This window comes from Sinocyclocheilus anshuiensis, unplaced genomic scaffold (assembly GCF_001515605.1).
Source record: "Sinocyclocheilus anshuiensis isolate Anshui unplaced genomic scaffold, SAMN03320099.WGS_v1.1 scaffold913, whole genome shotgun sequence".
Lineage (NCBI taxonomy): Eukaryota > Metazoa > Chordata > Actinopteri > Cypriniformes > Cyprinidae > Sinocyclocheilus > Sinocyclocheilus anshuiensis.
Window position 1 is genome coordinate 331,995 of NW_015554131.1, and position 15,342 is coordinate 347,336.

The 15,342-nt window shown below is 38.0% G+C and overlaps 1 protein-coding gene across 1 annotated transcript in view; it reads left to right on the forward strand.

Moving 5' to 3' along the window:
* The window catches only part of macf1a (microtubule actin crosslinking factor 1a), a 200,946-nt gene that overhangs the window by 103,717 nt on the left and 81,887 nt on the right, over positions 1-15,342 (forward strand). Inside the window, exons 8-28 of the mRNA XM_016462816.1 lie at positions 1,425-1,591; positions 1,688-1,800; positions 1,925-2,031; positions 2,154-2,273; positions 3,142-3,237; positions 3,504-3,631; positions 3,733-3,826; positions 4,335-4,489; positions 5,572-5,992; positions 6,210-6,287; positions 6,670-6,831; positions 7,156-7,260; positions 8,297-8,392; positions 8,467-8,592; positions 10,746-10,898; positions 11,675-11,686; positions 12,460-12,614; positions 13,512-13,638; positions 13,729-13,912; positions 13,999-14,162; positions 15,076-15,254. Coding sequence (XP_016318302.1) covers positions 1,425-1,591; positions 1,688-1,800; positions 1,925-2,031; positions 2,154-2,273; positions 3,142-3,237; positions 3,504-3,631; positions 3,733-3,826; positions 4,335-4,489; positions 5,572-5,992; positions 6,210-6,287; positions 6,670-6,831; positions 7,156-7,260; positions 8,297-8,392; positions 8,467-8,592; positions 10,746-10,898; positions 11,675-11,686; positions 12,460-12,614; positions 13,512-13,638; positions 13,729-13,912; positions 13,999-14,162; positions 15,076-15,254 — 2,942 coding nt within the window. The remainder of the gene's footprint in view (positions 1-1,424; positions 1,592-1,687; positions 1,801-1,924; positions 2,032-2,153; positions 2,274-3,141; positions 3,238-3,503; positions 3,632-3,732; positions 3,827-4,334; positions 4,490-5,571; positions 5,993-6,209; positions 6,288-6,669; positions 6,832-7,155; positions 7,261-8,296; positions 8,393-8,466; positions 8,593-10,745; positions 10,899-11,674; positions 11,687-12,459; positions 12,615-13,511; positions 13,639-13,728; positions 13,913-13,998; positions 14,163-15,075; positions 15,255-15,342) is intronic.

Genomic DNA, 15,342 nt, shown 5'->3' on the forward strand with positions numbered 1-15,342 from the left:
ATTGTAGCACTTCCTTCACTATCCCTTATGCCCACACTAAATTATTCTTCAGATGCTTTTGAATTCGCGATCTTGTTGTCACTGTACGTTTGCTTACATACATCTACACACCTTTCATTTTTAAGACTAAAACAAAAGATGGATTCATTGTTATTCTTAATTAAAAAGCACAACAACAATAAATCAGTAAGATACAATGACAAACTAGCTTACAAAATCTTTATTAACAAAAACGAATAAGATGGCACACACCACATGCTGTATTATATACCGACTAATAAATTACAGAACGTTTAGCAAACAGCAAACACTCAAATAAATAAATAAATAAAAGAGAGCCTCCATAGCGTAATGTGAGGTAAACAGCAATGATAACAAGTTTTTCAAAAATGAAAACAAAAAGAAAAGTAAAACTAACGGTGACAGTGCTTGCATGTTTTTTCCCCCCACAAGAATGCCAGCATGTTCACCTTCTCTGGTTTAAGAAGCGGTCTTTTACTTGACTTTCGCTTGAAAACCATCCATCGTTTCCTCAATATGCGTGTCATTTTTGCTGCATGCACCTTCGCGCTCATGCTGACGCGGCGAGTATACTCTCTAAGCGCTGTTTCGTTATGCTTTCAGTTTCGTTTGCCGTTTGATGTTTCTCATATGCAACAGAAATTGCAGTGTTTATGAGTTGACCAACGCGGTGGTCGCAGTCTGGAGCCCTGCAGTGTCACAGTATGACCTGTCCACTGTTTTTATGACATACACAGCATGTCGTTAAACCCAGATTTATCTCTGCTGTCATGGACGGTTCATCTTGAGACTGATTTGACTCGAGTGTTCTTGTCAGGAAAACATGTTTGATGGTGATACCAAAAGAAGAGGCAATGTTTAGGTGCATTTTTATGGCTCAGAGCCTGGATGATTGGACTAGCTTTAGAAATCTGTCTGACCTCACCTTCTTCTAGTCATCTTTAGAGTAAGAGGCTCAGGCTAGGACAGTTACTCTTCTGTTTCTGTATGTCACCAAATTTGCTCAAGTTAATCTTGGCCTGCATTGACTTTGTGAAGATTGATTTACTCTTATGTCTGTCTATACTCTTAGAACTGTCTGCATTCATGCCAGGATTTAAAGTGTTCTTTGCTAGCTAGGGAAGAAGCAGGGAGGGATTTGAAGAGCAGCATATGAGAGGAATGACAAAGCAATACAGATTACAGCCTGGCACAGACAGATACTGCGGATACTGACTCCCTTTGTCAAGAGGAAGAGCGAGTGAAAGGGCCATGGCCTAGCTGTGGCCTACAGTGAATACCCATAAAAATATACATTTGCAAACTAGCAATGCTCAATCTTTTTAGTGGAAGTATGACATTAGTTCCCCTTTACATACAAACCATGAAGTTCAGGTACAATATAAGCTCTTTCTATTTACCAGATTTCTGAGATCTATGTGAGCGGTGAGTCAGGTGACCTCACGGCGAAAGAGAAGCTGCTAATATGGAGTCAACAGGCAACAGAGGGCTACCCCGGTCTCCGTTGTGCCAATTTCTCCTCCAGCTGGAGCGATGGACGCTTGTTCAACGCTCTTCTGCACAGATACAGGTTCACACATTAAAACATAACGAATGCTCAGTTTAAAAGGATAGACGGACATTAGGGCATCTAACCCTCATGATCTCGTGGCATTGTGATTTTTAGGCCGGACCTGATTGACATGGAAGTGGTTGCGCAACAGAGTAACCGTGAGAACCTGGAACAGGCCTTTGAGATTGCAGAGTCATTAGGAGTAACGCGACTTCTAGATGCTGAAGGTAACATTGGTGTCGTATCTGTCTTTAGTTTTCATCCATTCTACATATAGGAAGTATTATGTGCTAAACTCCATTTGTCTTAGATCATCATTCACTCAGACTTTTTATTCTCTCTCTACATCAGATGTTGATGTGCCGTCGCCAGATGAGAAATCTGTCATCACGTACGTCTCCTCCATCTACGATGCTTTCCCCAAGATCCCAGAGGGTGGAGAAGGCATTGCAGCTCATGTATGTTCACTTCACAGTGCACTCACTCTCTTCAAGCTGTACCTTCTTTCTCTAATGTACTTAATGTAATTTGTCTTTCATTCTCGTTCCTTGTTTTCTCTCATATGGTTTCTGTTGTTCAGGAGGTTGACCAGCGATGGACAGAGTACCAGTCTGGCTTCTCTTCTCTGCTGCAGTGGACCAGGCAACACACGGCCCTCATGGCCAACAGGAGCTTCCCCCACAATCCTGTGGAACTCAAGGTAAGAAACGTGAGGGAAGGAGAAGCTGAGAGAAGAGAAGTGGATTTCATGAAGAAGGGAAGGGTTTAAGTTTGGGTCAACAGTAAATTCCTGTTTTTATTTGGCAAGAACACATTCAGATCAAAGATGCCATTCATAATGTTACAAGAGATTGTTCTTTCTATTCATCAAAGAATTCTGAAAAAAAAAATATGTAGCATGGTTTCTGCATAAATATTAAGCAGTGCAAATGTTTTCAACATTGCTAATAATAAGAAATGTTTCTTAAGCACTAAATATGCATATTAGAATGATTTCTGAAGGATCATGTCACACTTAAGACTGGAGTGATGATGCTGAAAATTCAGCTTTGCCATCACTGGTATAAATTACATTTTAAAATATATAAAAATAGAAAACGGTTATTTCAAACTGTAATAATATTTAACAATATGACTGTTTTTAATATATTTTTGATCAAATAAATACAGCTTTGGTGAATGTTTTGGAACAATCTGCATCCATATGCCACAAATAGGGACTCACAATTTTGATTTCAATAGAGTTTGATGTTAGCATGTTGCTAAGCTAACAGAACAATATATTCTTATAAACAAAATTCACAGCACACACAAATATTGGGTAAAATAATCCAATACTTTTCAGTATTGAATAAAATGTTTATTTAAAATACATCATTATTTATTTGCTATGCATTCTAGGATTGCTTTCTTTGTGAAGGATACTGCTAAAAATAGGTCTCTTACAAGGCAGCATATTCACTCAAACAGCCATTGTGTCTGGAACAAACCTGTGATGCCTTAAATTGCTAATTACCATTTGATGTGTCCTTTACTTGGCTGTTTACCAAAAGTGTTGTCTTCCCCAGGCACTTTACAATGAATATGTCCACTTCAAAGAAACCGAGATCCCTGCGAAGGAGAGAGAGAAGAGCCACATCGAGCACCTTTACAAGCTTCTGGAGGTGAGATAGACTTTTACGAAGATAAAAAGAGAATGACAGAGAGAGATTGAGGCTGACCTTGATTCTGCAGCTAAATGCAGGCGACACTGTTCACAAGAGGCACACAGCTGCACATTAACAGATTCAGGCTAATGTAGAGCGCAACGCTGCCATGTGGGAGAGGTGGAAGATTGACAGTATAAAGGGAACACACATGCACACACTCAAAAACACTAGGAAAGCATATTTTCATGTTAAAATGATTGATGTTTGTGGATGTTGTTTAGGCGTGGATAGAGTTCGGGCGCATTAAGCTGCCTCAAGGGCTACACCCTAATGATCTGGAGGAGGAATGGGGAAAACTGATCCTGGAGATGCTGGAGAGAGAGAAAGCACTGAGGCCTGCTGTGGAGAGGTTAGTGAGTCCACGTCTAGAAGAGATGATTGCTGCATTTAGAATTGTAGCTGTTTGAAAGGATTTTTTAATGTGTCATTTGTACGTAACTTTGTTCTTAGGTTGGAGCTACTTCTACAGAAGGCCAATAAGATCCAGAACATGGCACTAGATTGTGAGGAGAAACTCACGCTGGCGAAGAACACTTTGCAGGCTGTAAGTATGGGAGTAGAGTTTGATGTTAACTGCTAGGCTAGATAGCACACAAATACTGAGTAGAATAATCAGTTTTAATTAGAATTAAATATTTTGATTTCTATATTTCAGTATTTGAAATAAACAGAAATAGATTAGTACTACCGTGAAGGATAAAGACAGTGCTGCCTCAGAATAATCCCTACAGAACGTTTGGGTAACACTTTAGCATAGGGACCAATTCTCACTATTAACTAGTTGCTTATTAGCGTGCCTATTATTAACATATTGGCTGTTTATTAGTGCTTATAAAGCACATATTCTACAACCCTAATCCTACCCAATACTTAAACTTAACAACTATTTTACTATCTATTAATAAGCAGCAAATTAGGAGTTCATTGAGGCAAAAGTCGTAGTTAATGGTTTGTTAATGGTGAGAATTGGACCTTAAAATAAAGTGTGACCTTGCTTGGATATTTATCATTCAGAAATGTTTTGTGCTTCATTGTCTTCTGTCTTTCCTCAGGACATGTCTCAGCTAGAGAATGGGCAGCCGGTACGGTGTGAGAATGAATTGGGGATGTATCTGCAGGACTGTGAGGCTTTAGTCAGACAGCTTCATCTTGACCTGCAGGTCCTCAGAGATGAGAAGTACTATCAAGTGGAGCAGCTGGCTTTCAGGTAAGAGGGAGAAAAAAATGTGTGCGAAAAGCAGGCCACAGAGCGGAATTAGAGGCAAGAATGGCTATGATTTTATTCTTGCTGACAGTTATTTAAAATTGATTATTCCCAGTTATTTGTATGACAATTAATTGTCAGCCAAAATATTTTTGTTCATATTGTTGCCATTCTTTTTGAGAATGTCCATTACCATTTAAAATTTTGGGGTCTGTAAGATTTTTTATACAGTCAAACCAAAATTTATTTAGACACCTTCAACGTTTCTCACATTATCACAGTTTATTCGCTATAGTTTAGAAAATTGTTATAAAATATGACACGAACTCAGAGTTAAACTGTTTCAGAACAAATTCATCTTGATAATGTCAGATAACTTTGATAGAAAGGTATGTAATGAATTAGGTTGAATAGCTGTCAGCTGTTAAATTTAAGTACACAATTAGATAATACCAATTTAGGTCAACCACTTACCAAGCAATGCTTAATTTTGTTCAGTCTGAGTGTAAAAAGGTTGCATTAGCAATTAAAGAAAAAACTCTTAAGCAAAACATGGTCCGGTCAAAGTGTCTGAATAATTTTTGGTCCCAAATTTTTATAAATTTTACTGGTAGTCCACTGTATGAAGAGTCTTTTGGTATAATATGTCACAGTTCACTTTATTTTGCTATCCTCACTTACATAAATGAACTATAGTGTCCTGCACCCACTAGTAAATAAATATCAAAAATTATATCTGGTGTCTGAATAATTTTTGGTTTGACTGTATATTTATTTTTAGAAAGACATCTCCTATGTTGACCAAGGCTGTATTTAAATAATCAAAAATACATTAAAACGTGAAATATTATTACAATTTGATTTATCTAATTTATTCCTGAATTTTCAGCAACCATTAGTCCAGTCTTCAGTGTCATATGATCCTTCAGAAATCATTCTAATAGGCTGATTTGGTGCTCAAGAAATATTTCTAATTATTATGTTGAAAACCATTATGCTGCTTAATATTTTTTGTAGAAACCGCAATACATGTTTTTCAGGATTTGTTTTTCATTTATGATCCTGAGATCTTTTCTCTCTTGTAGGGTGTCCTGTCTGCAGGAGGAGCTGGTTTCTTTGCGCCTGCAGTGTGCCAGTGTGTACAGGAAGGGTCATTTCTCCACAGGGGGTCTGCTGGGAGAGCATGTGGGTCAGAAGGGTTCCTCAGGCGGCCTGGCTACGCTGGGAGCACAGACACTTCTGGGTGCAGTGGGTGCTGCTGCGTCCCTGCTCAGATGGCCGATGTCTCGTGCAGACCTGGTAGCCATGTCTTCATCTGAGGACGAAGGCAGTCTGCGCTTCATCTACGAGCTGCTGGGGTGGGTGGAAGAGACGCAGGACCTGCTGAAGCGAGCCGAGTGGGGTTCTGATCTACCCTCTGTAGATCAGCACCTGCAAGACCACCACATCATTCACACAGCAGTGGAAGATCTTCTGAATAGCCTCAAAGAGGCTCGAAACTATGAGGTACATGAACTGTCACACACCTCTCACACACATTCTGATGTAGTCTCAGCAATGCAATACAATTTGTGACTCTGAAAAAACATTTAGGCCCGAGTAAAGCTCATGAATGGTTGTATGCAGGGTCCAAAATTAGAAGTGGTATGAATAGACTCCAGGAGCAATGCTGCACGCTTTTGCATAAGCAATAATTTATTTCTTCATGTTCTTTCTCCCCCAGTCAAGGGTCTCGCCTAATTTACATAGCAGTTACTCTGAGACTCTATCCAAGCTGGAGAACCAGTATTGCAAACTGCTGGTGAGTTTTTCAGCTTTAGCATTATGATAAGCAGGCATATGTGAGTGTATTTGAGTTCATTATACAGTGCATTATGGATATTACTGTTTTCTAATCTCATTAGGGTGTGACAGAGTGTGTCCTTACAAAAGCAGAATACTGAATGCTTGAGTGTGACATGCATAAGAGTGCTGTAAAACACCTGCTCTTGACAATAAATCCACAGCCAGACATGTCTCCTTAATTTAACCGAATCAATTTTCCATGAAAACCTGCAATTGTTCAAAAGACCTATGAGGCCAATTCGCCAAGGGTGCTTTGCTTACCTCGGGAAAAGCACCAGACTGAGCAGTTGCCCGTGTCATATGGGCAATGTTATGTATGTTGTTTTGTGTTGTCGCAGGAACATTCGTCATGGCGACTGCGCTGCCTAGAGAGCCTTCGAGCTTTTGTGTCCCACTGCACTGAGGAGCTGATCTGGCTCAATGAGAGGGAGGAGGAGGAGCTGGCCTTCGACTGGAGCGACAGCAGCACCAACATGGCTGCCAAAAGAGAGCAATATGCTGTAAGACTCCATCTATAGAAAGATGCAGTAGTCATCATACTACCTCTGGCCACCACATCTTCCTTTACTGATTTAGAGATGTTTTTTGCCTTTTGACATACAAATGAGTTTAATGGATTATCAAAAAACAAGAAATATAGAGCAGTACCTGGTTCTGTGCATTGGTTGTTGTTTGGATTTTGGAATGGATTTGATGAATCTTTCACAATAAGATCAATAAAATGCATTTACAAATTAGATTAGGTGATTTTAATGTTGTTACAGTTGGACATTGCGTTGTTTTGGATTTGAGCAATATCTCAAATTCTCCTTACTCTCTCTTAGGACATGAGGTCAGAGCTGGAGGAAAAACAGGAAGTGATGCGCTCTCTCCAGGAGACAGCTGATCGCCTGTGTCATGAGAACCACCCAGCCAAACAAACAGTGGAGGTGAGCTGTTGACCAATATGAACAATCTTCACTCACTGACCTAAAATTAGGCTGCATTTACACTGCAAGTCTTAATGCACAGATCTGATCTTTTGACCATATCCGATTTTTTTTGGCCCACCTGTTTATATTCACTTCAGACACAACTGGCAGTGTTGGGGAAAGTTACTTTTAAAAGTAATGCATTACAATATTGCGTTACTCCATAAAAATATTTTTATGGAAGGTAATGCGTTACGTTACTTTTGCGTTAGTTTTAAATCTGGACAGGGCTTGCTTGTTTGTTTTTAAAATAAAAAAGTTCTATTTTTGGCAAATATAAAAGCCTTTTCACACCAAAAGTGAAATGAATAAGCCCTCAGGCTGAAGGGAAAGTAAATTTACGTCCGTACAGTAGAATGCAGAAGAAGAAATTTCAACACACTTCAGCAATAAAACTAGTTACTTGAAAAAAGTAATCTGATTACGTAACTGGTATCCGATATCTGTGTTTACATTAATTCCTGAAAAAAAGATTGTCAGTGATCGCTTTACTATGCACATGGAAGACCCTCGGGTTTTGAATGGCTGTGCTATTAAAATTATTTATAGAATTCACGTCGAGTGGCCATTATTATTTACCAGCATGGACAACAGCTGTCATGGATGTTTTGCAGCACAAAATCTGACTGAACAGATAAAGACTGGAAAATAACAGTGATTTTCATTTGTTATTTTAGCTACAGCTCGTTAGAGGTAGAATTCTTTATTGAAATAAAGTAGCGCCAAAGTGATATTTATTTAAATGAATTCCAATGAATTAACCATAGAGATATTGGATATGTATCCAATTAAAATCAACATTTGGAAATGGCCCAGATCGGATGCAGAAATAATCGGATCTCGTGCAGATTTTTGTGTTTACATGTGTGCAACAAATTCCGATCTGTGTCAGATGTGAGCAAAAAATCAAATTTTTTTGTGCCAGTGTAAAAACAGCCATAGTTTGATATCAGATTTGGAACTCAGTCGTGACCAGTTGACCCTCTGATCACAGGCTTACAGTGCTGCCCTGCAGACGCAGTGGCAGTGGATCAAAGAGCTCTGCATATGTGTGGAGCAGCATCTCAAGGACAACACTGCCTATTTCCAGGTACTTTTCAATGGAATAGCATTCAAAATGACATTTTTAACATGGGGTTTTAATGACATGTTTTTGTTTAATAGTTTACGAGTGATGCACGGGACTGTGAAAGCTATCTACGTCAACTACAAGACACCATTAAGAGACAGTACACCTGTGATAAAAACAGTAGACTCAGTAGACTGGAAGACCTGCTGCAGGACTCCATGGTGGGTCTTTCTTCTTATTTAAAAAAAAAAACAGCTTTAAACATATTTTACGTATTTTATTTTTATTTATTGAATAAAAATTCTGATTATGCTGAAATAGCGCTGGTCGTAGGAGATTTTATGCTTTATACGTAGTTTAGGAATGTGAATATTTGAGCACAGTGAGTGCACAGGAGGTGGTGAGTGTCCTCACATGGGACAGATGGCACTATGAGAGAGGAGTTGCACAAGAGCAGGCAGAGCGATGGGCATAGCCTCTCTGGCCATACGGAAGAGAGACCCAGTCCGGCACAAGTGCATTGGAGTTCAACAAGGGAATGAATGCAGTTAAAAATTAGATCGAAGCTGGGATTTGTTTTTTGTTTTTTTACAAATGAGTAAAAATAACACTAATTCCTAGTAATCCACCAGCACTGGCTGTTATTCACACAGCTGAATTTAATATTTAAAAAATGTACTGTACTTAATACTATTATTACTATTTGTTCCAATTAACATGCGACTGATTAAATGCTTGTTTTTTTTTTCTTTAAAAACAAAAAAGTAATCATGCCATCATATTAAGAAAATGTTCTAGAATTGTTGCATTAGCTCATAATTAAACAAACATCATCAAACGTTTGTTCAGAATTAGGCATACTTTTAGTTATTTAAAATATTTATGTTAGACATAAACTTTAACCACTTTTTCTTGCTCTCCCTGGGGATGATTTTAAAGGGGTCATATGACGTGTTACAAGCTGATTGTGCATAGATAAGATCCCTGAAGTTGAAAAGACTAAAGTCTCAAAACCAAAGAGATATTCTTTATCAAAGTTAAGACTCTGCCACGCCCCCCTAAAACGGCTCGTTCTAACACGCCCCCACATATCTACCTCACTATGTGGAAATATTTGCATAATGCCGCCCAAATGTGCACGCAAAGAAAGAAGGCGTGGTTTCAGTAACCGCAGTTAGTGTTGAAGCAGCCATGTCAGGGAGACGCTGTGTGTTTCAGTGCGAAAGCAAAAGCACTTTATTTGGCCTTCCGAAAGTAGATGCATTTAGGAATCTTTAAGATTACTTACAACAGAACAGCAATGCATTTTATGGACGACCGTTTCATGAACCTAGGAGAGGAGGTAATTCTGACTTTGCTATGACAATCTATGGCGCTTCTGAATCAGCTACTGTTTTGTTATTAGTTTAAGTATTTGCTATTGACTGTTCAAATGCGGAGTGTTGCGCATCGTGTGTGTGTGTGTGCGCGAGCGAGCAAAAGAGAGAGAGAGAGCGAGAGAGAGAAAGAGAGAGTGAGAGAGAGCAAGAGAGAGAGAAAGCGCGAGAGAGAGAGAGAGAGAGAGAGCGCGAGAGAGAGAGAGGACCTACAATAATGTACAGTATTTGAAAAATAATGTGTTTTTTGAACATTAAAGCATGTCAACATATTCTGTTACACCAAATACACAAAATAATGATCTTTAAAAAAGCATCATATGACCCCTTTAATTAAGCATTTGATGTCTCAAAAAAAATGTTGATATGCCAAATAACAATTGATAGCCCTCAAATAAGGTTTGGCTTGTTTGCCATAATTTCAATTTGCAGTCAAATTTAATATCACATGTTAAATTCTTGCAGCGAGTGTAATGTTATTAGCTCTTCCTGTCGGCCTCTGCTTCCCAAAGTCAGAACTAATGAGTCCCTCATGAGCTTTTCATGTAAGTGTCATACCACATACTCATTAATTTTAGCACAATGAAAGCTAAGCAAATAATAACCCAGGAAAGAATATCAGTGATGGCCTTTCATTTTCTTAAAGCTATTTCATGACAAAAGTCATTAATCTATTATAGTGAGAGAAAACAAATATTTATCATCATGAAAGCACATTTACATTGAGTTTGTTTGACACAGGGCAAGGAAAAACAAGTATTAATGGAAGAAAATCCAATTATGCTGATTATGCAGAGGCTGAATTCAAACAAATTATTTGAAATATTCTGATTAATGCATTTAAATATTTATTGAATTAAGAGTTTATTGAACAATATTTGTTCTGTCTGAAAAAATTAATTATGGCCACTAATAGTGCAACATCAAGTTACTCTTCATATTTTACTGCTGTTATCTGTTTGGCTGCTTGATTGACTTTCTTATGTTTTATTTTTCAGGAGGAGAAAGAACAATTGATTGAATACCGCAGCACAGTGGCCAGCCTTGTAGGCCGAGCCAAGTCTGTAGTCCAGCTCCGTCCACGCAGTGCAGATAGTAACCTGGGCACCACCACGCCAATTCGTGTCATCTGTGACTACCGACAAATAGAGGTATAACATGCTCCAGATATCTCACCATCACAATTTGCTTTGCCTTAATTTACCACATCTCAACCCTGCATTGATCTTTTTGCTCTTGAGAACTGAGCTAAGATCACATTTGGGATATTAAAGTGATCCTAATTCAGTTTTTCTGAGTTTTATGTTTGTAGCCCACTCCTACCCCACCTGAACAAAAAGTCTTTTAGCTTTTACATCACTAGCCAGAGTCTGTTCACACATATTTAGTCATAAACCGCCCTGGAGCTGTGCAGGCAAGTATAATGGGAAAAGGTGCAATTGACCAAAATATATCCAGAAGATCTGTCCTACAGTATGTTTGCCCATTTAGCTGTTAGCAAAGAATTCTGGGAAAGTGGGGGTGTGGCATATCATGAGTGATGAACAGACATGCTATAGCATATCTAATCTGCCAATGTGAATATATGACGCTCTTCATTCACACATCACATACTCTATTTAAATGATGAAATGAGATGCTGTCATTTATTGAATATTAATGTGAATGCAGAATACTCATAAACACTCATTCACTCTCCCAGCTGTGGCCCTGTTTCTTTTCCTGATCATATTATCTCAGTCAGGCGAGGTCTGCTAAATGCCCAAAAGTAATCTTTTTCTCCCTCCCTATCCCCGTCCCACCCCCCTTTTCTCTGCCCTCCCCCAATGTTCCTCCTTTTCCTTTTTCCCTCCATTGACCCCCGTCTTTCTCTCTCTGTTCCCTCCTTCTCCCTTCCTCTTTATGTGTGTCTGCGGGGCTGGGCAAGGCCAACTCTCAGGTACTATTGCCGACCGTTCTCCTCCTCTGACCTTTGCTCTCTGGCCTGGCCCTGCACACAAGGGACCCCTGCTTTACCTCAGGCGTCCTGTACATTGTTAATGTGAAATAGCGCATTAATATTGTTAATTCTGTGTTTTTCTTCCAGCCCAATAAATCATTTATTGTCCATGGTGGGAGCATGTTGCATGTTGACTTGCGATTGTCATTTTAATTATATTGTATTTATCAGTCACAAGCAGGTGGTAACCCTCTGTTAGTCTGTAATTTCTTACCAATATGTAATATATTGCGAAGCATAATGTTCTCTGTGTGCAAGGGATAGGGTGAGAGTTGAGGTGGGACACTAGAAAGTGCTCTCACATTATATTTGATTTTTAATATGCTTAAATCACTTGCTTTTCATTTTATGTTGCCTTGAGGGTTATTGATGGCCTTTAGCTTTCATGTTAGCCTGGGCAAAATTAGGCTGAAAAAGCAACTGACATTAAAATGAAAAAGATGAGTGCTTTTGAATTTTTTTTGCCAGGTCAGTTGTAAAGATATGTTAGTGCAGTAAGGCATTATTCCATGAAATTCATATTTCACGTATTTCAGCTCATATGAAGGCCATTAGCATTAACATTTTATTCCTCATCCTTTGGTTAATATTTTGAATCCCTTTACTTTTTAATCAACATTGACCATCAGCTCTGTTTTTCAAATCCTCTCTCCCTTACCCATTATGTTTTTTCCATCCCTTTTTCTGTCTCTCCATCTTTCTCTCTTTCTCAGATCACGATCAGCAAAGGAGAGGAGTGTGTACTGGAGGATAACTCTCAGAGGACTAAGTGGAAGGTCATCAGTCCTACAGGAAATGAGGCCATGGTGCCATCTGTGTGTTTCACCATTCCTCCTCCTAATCAGGAGGCCATCGACACTGCCAGCAGGTACAGCACACAGAACCTCACAGGTTCCTTACAAACACGTTAATTAGGATCTCATACACAAGTAGGAACATGTCTTCGGTAATGTGATACATTTTCAAGTGAAACAATGTATGGCATAGAAATACTACGTTTATGCTATGGACATGAATTACACACACACAAAATGTTTTCACTTTGGCCCAATAAGTAGCCACCCAGAATGCCCTAAGTACCAGCTGCTACCCTAGCATTTTAGTGGCAAGTTTTGAATGGGCAGACAAGTGCTGTTATTGTTAACCAAAATTAAAACTATTAAAAAAATTTAATTGATTTAAAGGATAATTAAATGAAAATTTAATTAATTGAAATAAAGCTGAAATAAAATAAAAAATATTAGATGAAAAACGTAAACTTAAAATTTAAAATTAGAAATTTTGAAATAAAATAAATGTAGGTTGAAGTACAGTACTAAAATTACACAAAATAAAGCTAAATATACATATTTAAAAAGATGGAACAAGACAAAAGCACATAACAAAATGACTAATGACTTTACATTTAAAATGAAAACTGAGAATATAAAAATAAAAGCTAATTCAAAATATTAATAAATAAAACAATGGTATGTCCACAATATTAAAATAACACTGGGGTAAACGCAACTTAATTTTTCTTGGGAAAATAAAATACTGTTTTGTTTTTATTATTTTATTTATTTAGAATGATGAATTGTGCACTACAACCACTGATCTATAATAGAGAACATGCATAGATCAGTGACTACAACACAAACATCAATTATCAAGAATGAAAAATTGCATACATTTTGTATTGTATTTGTGTTATATTATATCATCTTTTCTATTGCATAATTAACTTTATAAACTATGTAAGATTATTTTTTTTCTCTTTCCATAGAATGGAGCAGATGTACCAGAATGTCATGTCTCTATGGCACCAACTGCATGTTAACATGAAGAGCGTGGTCTCCTGGCACTACCTGCAAAAAGACATACGAAATATTGCCTCCTGGAGTCTGGATACAGTTAGTACCACAAGTTTCACCAATTTCCCATATACTCTCTTTTCGCAACACTTTCAGAGGTTTATCATAAACATTTGTCTGTTTCTCTAGATGCGCTTACAGGCTCCAGCAGAGAGGCAGCAGACTTTAGACAACCTTGACGCCCACTTGTCCGACTTCCTTACAGACAGTCGCGAGAGCTGCCTTTTCACACCAACTGAGCGGCGTGAGCTAGAGAGAGAAGCTGAGAACTGCCGTGAACATTGCCAAACACTGCTGGTCTCTTTGGAGACAGGTAAGTTGTTATTGTGTGTATTAATTGCTTACTATGAAAGCATATGACATGGTGCTAAGTTTTTTTTTTTTTAACTCCACTTTTAGTGGAGAAGGATGAGTTGGCCTCTCGCGCTTACCTCTCCGAGCTGCAGAGCATCAAGTCCCATCTGGAGGATGCAGAGAGCAAACTGATGCGTGGCATGCAGACTCCACACCCCAGCACAATATCAGAAGTCGCAGACAATGCAGTTCACATAGCAGAGCAAGAGGTGAGGAGTGATCAGCACAACTACTCCCTCTACTGGTCAATCACCTCAATAACTGTGTATTAGTTCCAATCTGCACAACAGTTTTTAGCTGATGCACATAAATAAAGCAGTCCATAGTATCTGCAATTATGGAAAATACTGTAAATTCTACAAAAATCAGAACACTGCAGTATGTGTTACTAACAGTGATCAAATTGTTTATAGTTTACAAGTTTTGTGGTATTATTTATAGACTATTGTAATATGTATTCATGTTTTGAATTAGCTTTTATCTTTGTTTTCAATTTTCATTTTATTGCTAGAGTAGTTTTGTTATGTGTTTTTTTTTTTCATCTTTTATGTCTGTATAGCTGTAATTTATTTGAATTAAGTAATTTTTAGTACTTCAACTTAAATGTTTTTCAGTTAGTTGCCTCAGTTATCTGATGTTTATATTTCATTTTATTTCAGCTTTATTTCAGTTACCGAAAATGATTTAAAAGTTTTAGTTTTAGTTAGCAATAACAATAGTGACCTCATTCAGTGATTTTACTATCACAGTTTTCTTTCAGTTGTTGAAAGTCGCACTGATATAAATTCATAGTATACTATTTATATTATATATATATATATATATATCATGACTAGAAGGCTGTTTATGAATGCGCCTCTTATTGCAAGTTGAGTCATCAATATTTTTGTAATTTTTTGCTAGAAGAGAAAGACTGGCTTAAATGTGCATATTTGTTTAATTTTCAGATTTTATTTTCAGTCATTTCAATATTTTTTTATTTCATTTAATTTAGCAGTTCATTTTGTCAACTTTTAGGACTAGCTACATTACATGGACTAGAAGCTGCAAATGTCATTTAAATTGCATGTAGTCTGAAGAAAAAATAAATGTATTCTGAAGAATCTTTTAATGGTTTTCCAGAAGCTGCAGCAGGATCTGAAAGGTCTTCAGTCAGATTTGGGTGAAGTGTCTCGTCGCTGCGTGAGCTTCTTTGAGGAGAAACCTACCTCTTCCAGTGTGCCTGTCCTACGCTCTGAGCTCAACCTGGCTGTAGAGCACATAGAGAAACTGAACTCCCTCTCCTCTGTTTATCTGCAAAAGTTAGTACACAAAGTCATTTCAATTCATGTACTCTAATTAGTCATCAAGGCTTGTTTAGCCTTAGGGACAACCATAATTTGAGTGTCT